This window comes from Saccostrea cucullata, unplaced genomic scaffold, assembly GCF_032062105.1.
Source record: "Saccostrea cucullata isolate Sc308-1 unplaced genomic scaffold, CSIRO_AGI_Scuc_v1 ctg7510, whole genome shotgun sequence".
Lineage (NCBI taxonomy): Eukaryota > Metazoa > Mollusca > Bivalvia > Ostreida > Ostreidae > Saccostrea > Saccostrea cuccullata.
In genome coordinates this window covers 20,580-29,756 of record NW_026927873.1, presented here as the reverse complement: position 1 = coordinate 29,756, position 9,177 = coordinate 20,580, and the positions used below count along the sequence as shown (strand labels likewise).

The 9,177-nt window shown below is 33.9% G+C and overlaps 1 protein-coding gene across 1 annotated transcript; it reads right to left on the bottom strand.

Moving 5' to 3' along the window:
* Positions 1-1,543: 1,543 nt before the first annotated feature.
* LOC134275737 (small ribosomal subunit protein eS6-like) lies at positions 1,544-9,094 on the bottom strand. The gene is made up of 5 exons (XM_062758016.1): positions 9,012-9,094; positions 8,377-8,508; positions 8,008-8,218; positions 6,772-6,921; positions 1,544-1,803 (listed from the first exon to the last, which is right to left on the bottom strand). The coding sequence occupies exons 1-5, from the start codon at positions 9,015-9,017 to the stop codon at positions 1,577-1,579; spliced, it is 726 nt and encodes a 241-aa protein (XP_062614000.1). The 5' UTR covers positions 9,018-9,094; the 3' UTR covers positions 1,544-1,576.
* Positions 9,095-9,177: the final 83 nt, after the last annotated feature.

Below are 9,177 nucleotides of genomic sequence, written 5' to 3'. Positions count from 1 at the left end.
AGCATGCTCAGGAAGTGTAGATTCAAGTTTGTTCAATCATGACCCCTGGGGGTAGCGCGGAGCCACAATGGCCGACCAAAGTTTTGCATAGAAATATATAGGAAAATTCTTTAAAAATTTTCTTCTCAAGAATAGCAAAGCCATAATTGATCATATTTTTATGGAATCATCCCCAGGTAGTGTAGATTCAAGTTTGTTCAAATCATGACCCCTGGGGGTAGGGCGGGGCCACAATGGCCGACCAAAGTTTTACATAGAAATATATAGGAAAATTCTTTCAAAATCTTCTTCTCAAGAATAGCAAAGCCATATCCTCAGGTAGTGTAGATTCAATTTTGTTCAAATCATGGCCCCTGGGGGTAGGGCGAGGCCAAAATGGCCAAGTAAAGTTTTACATAGAAATATATAGGAAAATTCTTTAAAAATCTTCTTCTCAAGAATAGCAAAGCCATGATTGATCATATTTTTATGGAAGCATCCTCAGGTAGTGTAGATTCAAGTTTGTTCAAATCATGACCCCCGGGGGTAGGGCGGGGGCAAAATGCCCAACCAAAGTTTTACATAGAAATATATAGAATTCTTTAAAAATCATCTTCTCAAGAATAGCAAAGCATAATTGATCATATTTATGTGGATTAGCATCCTCAGGTAGTGTAGATTCAAGTTTGTTCAAATCATGATCACCGGGGGTAGGGTTGGGCCACAATGGCTAACCAATGTTTTACATAGATATACTTTTGAAAATTCTTTAAAATCATCTTCTCGAGAATAGGAAAGCCATGATTGGTCATGGGACTACTTTTGGATTAAACTTTTTAATAATAAACTAATTTTTACTTTTTCCTAGCCACAGTGCTCAGGTGAGCGATACGGCCCATGGGCCTCTTGTTTTCTTTAAGAGGGGTTGATTAGCTTGTAATCAGAAAAATCCCCAATTACATGACTCATAATTACACTGTAGGTACAATTTAGAAACAATGAACAAGTCATGCCACATTTACTGGGATTAACCAGTATAAAAATGAGAGCTCATGGTTTGAATTGTTTCTTCAATGGACCAACCCTTATTTCCTGATCCTGACAAGAAGCATACAACAGGTGTGACTATTGGCCATGCAGGGGATGCTCACTCCTCCCCGGCGCATGATCCCAAATCTGTTTTATAGGTCTGTGTTTGCTCTACTCCTGCATGTAGCATTTTGTAATGTTTAATAGACTTTGAACTTGAATTCTGTTTGTTATATCCACATATTTCATTCTTTCTTTGGTAAATGATTAAATGACATTTGGTAAATGACAACCCTAATTGGAATATATGGTTTTCAGATTCAAATAAAGTATGGTCTATACTCTATAGACAAACTTCCTAGTACATGTATTATTAAAATTCTGCAAAAACGTTTTATAAATCTTTGCAACATCTTTGTGTGTGTCCTTTACTAGTATGTCCTCTAGGTCATGGGCCACTGTGTATAACACAATGAATTTTCTCAAAAAAAAAAAAATAAACGTGGGGGTGACTACCAAAAAAACAAGACTAGAGTACGTCAGTATTTTTTTTATTTGTATAACGTCCTCACTTAGATGTAGAGGCGGACATTGAGGTCCGGCTGCCAGACCTGCTCCTCTTTCTTTCCTTGGCTTCCTTTAGTCTCTGTGCCAAGATTTTGGCGTACTCGGCGGCGTCTTCCCTGCGCTTGGCGTGCTTCTTCTTTTTCAAAGCCAACCTGTGTCTCTTCCTCTGAAGAACAACTGGAGTGACCAGTCTCTGGATTTTAGGGGCCTTTGTCTTAGCCTTCTTGCCTGTAAAATAGAGACAATTTATGTTAAAATGTGAATACTTGTTACTGATCAAAAACAATCTTCAATTCAGCATTCTGTGCTTTGCTCAGGTATATTTAGAATTTTCAAACTTTTGTTTTCAAAGTGAGCTGAGAATTTTTCATCACTGCAAAGCACCAAGACAAATTAAATTTCTTTATTTTAAAATGTAATATACCATACTATATATCAAGTTCCTACAATTGCTGGTTTCTCCATGATTGTTTTTTATTTAGTTAATAAAAATTAAGATTTTAGCTTTTACATTACCAAAGACCCCCCCCCCAAAAAAAAAGGGAAAAAATAAAGCTATATATGAAAATCAGTAGTTGTGAACACTTATAACCCTTCATAAGACTTTATCTGCTTCCTTTCAAGAGGAGTAGGAGCATTTTATAATTTATCTACGATGGATTTGGTTAAACTATAAAACTAATAATCTATAATAATTCACTCAACATTTAGATTTACAGCAAAATCCAACTTCTTTTCTGAATAACTTTATTACCTAGATATGAACCCAATATGATTTTCTAATTAAGCATATTAAGCTAAAGCATTTGAAAACACTATCAATATATTGTAATTTGCTGTAAAAGTCTGCTCTGTCAACAGTTTTGTTTTCACATTATTTCAAAGTGAGCTGAGAGTTTTTCTTCATTGCAGACATCAAAACCATAAATAAAAGCCAGATTTACTTTATGCAAATAATATTTCAACAAGCAAAATGCAAAAAAATAGTATGCAGTATAGAGTCAGATAATAATCTGACTTACTGACAGACTTTTAACAAGTCAAAATGAACCCTGCAAGTCAATTCATATTAAACCAAAATGCTTCAGTCAACTTGTAACAGACTCAAGTTTACAACAGACCTGTTTACCCATAACGTTGTCTCTCAGTATTTTTCTTTAGATTTGTCCGTGAGATTTGGCATTTGCCAGTAAGATTTCATTTTCCATCAATTTTACATATATTAAAAGAGAAAAACTGCTTTTCTGATTACAAAAACATGGTTTAACAACAAGGTCTTTGTCATTTTGTAATACCATAGCGTTTTGGCAACCGGTTAGGTGTTTGAAAATCTTTCTCTTATTTAGCGATAAATAAAGGAAATCTACGACAGATCATAACGAAAACTAACTGTTAAATTCCAAACTAACTTATTTCTGATTTCTGTATTTTCATAATGGCAAAACGTGAGACGTATTTTAGACTAAAAAACCGTAAAAAATACGGCGAAATCGTAAGAGTAAACAGGTCTGTTACAAGATGATTCATTGTTTTTTAATAGAGAAGTTAGTCAAACACTTTATAAAACTTCATAGTTAGGCCAAAAAAAATTAATAAATAGTTTCTCAGGCACCGCCGCATCAGTTCAAAAATGGCCGCATTGATAAATTTTATTGACATATTGAAAAGGGAAATAACTCAATTTTCAATTTTTCCGAGTTGAAAAAGAAAATCGAGTTATTCCCCTTTTTATAAATGCAAAGATAGACGTTTTTATTTTTCTTCTAAATTTACAGTGTTTTATGAAATAACTTTTAAATAAATGTTTGGAATAACATTCTTTAAAGGTAAATACATATTTTAACTAATTTCAGAAAACAAAAATTAAGAATTAGTAGATATTATCATTTTATTGAACAATTAGCTTAAAAGCAGAATTTTTGTCCATTGAAGCAGTCAATTTGGCCAGTAGCTGGTTCTTAGAGAAAACACTGCAATCTAAATGATAAATATTATAATGCACTACTAATGCAAATTTTTTGAAATTCATTTAATGATTCATAGTGAAAAGGAATAAAATGAATTTTCAAAAATGCTAATACTTTTGACTCAGGCCACAATTAAAATATTGTTGGATTGGCATTGCCAATAGCGCTGTCACGGTTCCAAAATTTTTCGGTTCGGGTCGGTTCTGATTTTTTGAGGTTCGGTTTCGGGTTTCTCGGGTCGGGTAGGTAATGGAAGAAAAGCTCATGATTTGTATTATTTTCAACAATAAAAAGAATATTCTCATTTAATCTTAGAAATTGCAACATTATAACTAGTTTAAAGTAGCCTCCTGACTAGACAACAACTGTACCAAATTATTTTTAAATCACCTTTCAGGGTTTCAGATTGAAATAAGTAACTACAGGACATCTGGCATATTTACCAGAAAAGTTATAGGCCATTCTGTCCTAAACTTCCTAAAATTATAGGCCAATAGAAAAGTTAAACTAACTCAGATTTCTGTCAGACTTTTACAAAATAGTCATTTTATTACATAAAATATTCAACCTTGTATATTAATTTTCCTTTTAATAATGTGGAAATATTATTTTGTTTCTTTTAAACAAAATTAATATATTGAAACAGAATGGTAATTGTTTTTTTTTATTCCATTCAATGGGTATTTAACTTATATTAGTCCAACCTTTCATTACATGTAAATGTATTTATTTCTTGGGATTACAATTTTTAAAAATAGTAATCCAAAAATTAGACTTGTATCTCTGATGATATTCAATGTATAATTACGTTTAAAGATTACCTAGACTATTTTTTTCCCTTAGTAAAACCTTGCAACATTGTCCGTTTCCTGCTATTAGTCCGACCCCATATTCAATCATGGCGGTAAAAATAACAACATGGCATGGATTCCATGGATTCCTTCGATGTTTTAAACATTCATCACTACTTTATGCTCCTTGCAGTTGGGTTTGGAAATAAAATTATAGAGTATTTTGTCAATATCTATTTATACCAAAATGTCATTGGCTGATTGAATCGGCAGTTGCAGAAAGTAGAGAAAAACAATCAGATCTGAACGGAGGAAAAATTATGACTGGCCTTTACATACAGAAGATAATCGGCCATTGTGTCTGTTCAATGTCAAACTTATAGGCCAACATGGCAGGTAAACTTTTATTGGCAAATGGCCGACGCCAATCTGAAACCCTGCCTTTTAATGACGTTTTTAACGCCACTTTATAGTAAAATCTACTCTATTATACAAATCGGAACCGAACCGAATTCCAGAAAAACGGAACCGTACCCGACCCGAATTAATTGTTCCGCGGTTCCGGGTCATTTCGGGTACCCGTGACAGCCCTAATTGCCAACTCAGCCTTAATATGTTTGGGTCGGTAGGTACTAGGGGAAATATTTTTTTTTATAATTTCAGAAATGTTTTTATTTTTCAGGCTTCATGGGTTTCCGATTGTTTAGCAACAACTGCAGTCTGAATTAATTTCAAGTTGTTATTTATTTTCAAACCCTATTAGTTTTAAACCTTTAATATACATGGTACAAAAAATCGTCGATATTGAATTGGCATAAAATTGTTTTCACATGCACGAATCCAAGCATGGCCACTAGATTCATCTAGCAAATCGGATAGGACATTGTACCTTGAAATTTCTAATTCAAACTGTTATAACTGATTTGTCAGTATTATAATACCACTACACACATTACCTCAGAAAGTCAGCCATCAACTTCTGTTATACAGAGTTTCCAGCTTTCGACAATTATACAACTTCTGTTATACAGAGTTTACCGCTTTCGACAGTAATGCTTGGATTTGTCAATTGTGATACAAATATTCAACATTACATAGATGCTTTTAAACGAAAACTGTTTGATCAATCAAGCGTTTACGATTCTTTCCCATTTTGTATATAGTGGCTTCCACTTAATCGGATAGTGGTTAAACGAATATTTCGGCTATTTCAATATAATATCAGAGCAAAAAACCATTCCTTATATATTTATTAATAATTTCACCTGATATTCTGATAAGAAAATATCAGAATTTTGTTTTACCTGATATAAAAATTTGACCATCGTAGTATATTTTGATAATTATGACCTTGTTCACACCTCTAACTTCCCTAGTGAAGCCTTTGTTTACACTGTCTGACACCTTGAGTACGATAATGAGGGGATTAGTTACGGCTGAACGCACGCAGTCACCTTACCTGTGTTAATAATTGGCACACTAGATTGATATGTTTTGATACAGTTATGATGATCAGCTTGGGTTTAAATTACTTTACAGTGATGTACTCAATAATTATGATAATTGTCTGCAATTTTTTCCAAAGTTAGATTTTAATTAATGAACGTATTAGCTTGTGTATGACAATTTGCTGGGACATTGAAATGCATTATAGTTACAGGACTATTGACTTGAGAATTGTCACAAATAGTATGAAATACAAAACCATATTAAAGAAACAAATAAAACAACACAATTTAATATTTTTGTTTAATATTACGGTACCATTTATCCGGGGAAAAATAAATTACGGAATAAAGTCAGGCATTTAGTCTACTTTCGTTTCCACAATGGCGGCCATCGAAGAAGTAATGTAAACATGTGCTGATTAAAGATGGCAATAACTATTACAAAACAATTTTTATAAGTCATTTTATTAGAAAAATGTTATCACATTAAATTAATAAGTAAGTTTAACATTTTAATTTAGGAGAATCGCCAGGTTAAGTAATCAAACGAAACGAAAGTGCAAGTTTGAAATTTGCTACGATGTATTGTCAATACATATAGCTCTATACATCTTTGTTTGGACTTGATATGGAGCAATCGGCTATTCCAATATTCGGCTATACTGATAACAGAAGGCTGACAATTTACTATTGGATTAAGCGGGATCCACTGTATAACTCAAACGTACAAACACCTAAATCCGGATATATAGAACGAATAAAAAATTTCAGTCTGTATCAGCTGAAAAAAATTCTATGGATCGCACCGATTTACCTTAGTCGGCCGGCAACGCCAAACAAAGCTAATTTTATTTTTGGCTCAGTATTCCTGATCTTATCTATCCAACACAGTTTTCCCTCGATTTTTAATCAGATTGCAAGACTTTTCTGTACATCCAAAAACATGCAAATTATCAACTAAAATGACTACATAATCATTTGACTACCTACCCTCCTTAGCTGCAAGTGGTCTCCTGACAACGTACTGGCGGACGTCGTCTTCCTTGGACAGGTTGAACAGCTTTCTGATTTTGCTGGCTCTCTTGGGTCCCAGTCGACGGGGGATTGTGTTGTCTGTAAGACCTGGGATCTCCTTCTCTCCTGGATACAATGAAAAAAACTTTCCTTTAGTGTATAGGGTAGGAAAATTTCAGCTCATTTTGACAACATAAAGTCATTTATTACAGCTAAAAGGCTTTCTGACAGCAATTTGCAGTATCTCAGAATAAAAACTCTCGTCAAAATTTTTAATTCAGAGAGATGGGTTTAGAATTGCTTATACATCATAGACACCACAAATTGCAGGTAAAAATGTAAATTGTTGTAACATATATCATAAAATGTTTATGTATGTCTTGAGCTGTACTTAATGCCATACAAAATGGATGTTATTGAGATTTGTTGGTTACATACGTTTCTACTAAGTTTATTGACTGGATTTTGCTGCAGAACTGCTTAAGAAAATTCAGACATAGCAGGGAGTTACAGATCCAGTTGTTATACTCCAAATGAATGACAAAAAGCACAGGCGTAAATCAAAAGTTTTTACAATGCTTGTATCTGTCGGTCTCGGCTTTAGCTGTCTGAATTTTTTCAAGAGAGCTTCAGTTCTGCAGCTAGCCTGGATGGTGCAAGCGTTTGCTTTAGAGTTGGGATGTAAGGAGTTCATCTTTAAGTCATGGGTTTGAATCCCACTGTGGGAAGTCCTTTGAATGAAACTGTTGTTCAGTATTTGCAGTATGTGTTGGCAAGAAAAAGATCCTTAACTGCTCAGTGGCATTAAGTGTTGAGTATAGTTCTATAACTTGCAGCCCTCCACTTGTAAGTGGAGGTGTCTCAATAGGAGTGAAAATTCTTGAAAGGGATGTTAACCAAGTTCAAATTGACATAACCAAGACATGATCCAAATTTCAACGGTGATGATTAGAAAAGAACAGGGGCAAATTATTAGTTAACAAGTCATCAACAGTTTGTGGCATTTCAGAAAAATACTCTCGTCAAAATCTTAATAGATTCAGAGAGTTGGGTTTAGATTTGTTATTACATCATAAATACCACAGACTAACGAACTGCTGCCAAAGCATGAATCAAAATTTACACTTCCTACATCTGATTATCATTTTTCTAAATTTTGCAATCAGTTTCATTTATAAGTTAAGGCATTTTGATTTTCTAAATTTGTCAAACCTTTTTTCACAATGACCATGGCCAATACACTGAGATTGGAGTCCACAATGCATCCTCTGACAGACTTCCTGCGTCGTTCTCCGTCACGCCTGGGGCGGAAGCAGGAGTGCCCTTTGCTCAGAAGGAGTCTCACTCGAACATTGGTGAGAATTCCCTGTTTCATGGGAAATCCTTGTTTGTCGTTTCCTCCAGCAATTCTCAGGACATACCCCTGCAAACCACATAACACACAGTTAAGAAATCCAACTTTTATAAGAATTAACATTAGACTTTAAACCTGAAATAAATATCAATTTCAGATCAATCATTTTAAAGCAGTAATTTCACAAACTTTGAATTTAGAATTGATCTGTTTATGTCTGAACCAACCTTCCACTCATCACCAAGACTGTCAGCTGGCACTTCAGAAGCCATTCTCTTTTCATAGAAAGGTCGTAATTTCTTTTCATCATCAACTTCGATGAGTTTTTGACAGCCAGTGGCTGGATATGAGATGTTGAGCTAAAACAAGATAAACTCGCATCATTGAGAGAAAGGGTATCACTCACACACGTACATACAGTACGTCTTTAAGACTCAAACTGGATTAATAAACAATTCTTTATTATTATTTATAGATCCATCAATCCTTCAGATTTCTTTGGTGACGTGAAGTTGACTAAACTCATGAGTATTGGCAAGTATGACAGTGACTGTCTCATTATAAAACTTGAGTAAAAAATTAAAAAAATAATGTTTTAATCTTCCATTAACGCTGCCAAAGTCTAATTGTGTTATTTATTCATTTGTCTGTGAAGTAGTGTAAAACAACTACTCCATAGAACGCTAAAATTACAGTCAACATGTGGGGCTGCAGTGAAAGAATCTATCAACATCGAAGATTTTTGCCTTCACAGCAACTCAATATGGTCATTATGTATAGTACGATTTATTGAAATATCTCACAGATGTAATTATTTGATGTATTGTTGGCCGATAGAGACTTATTCTGCATTTTTATCTACCTTCATGTCTGATCTTTGCGATCAGTTCGCCTCAACCGGAAGAAAAGAAAGTTATCGTTCTTGTTTGACGGGTCCTTTACTCTCAAAAATTAACAACTTGTGAATATACTGTAATTTGTTTTTTAAATTGTTTCTAATGATTCAAATTTTTGTTTTGGATTAGATA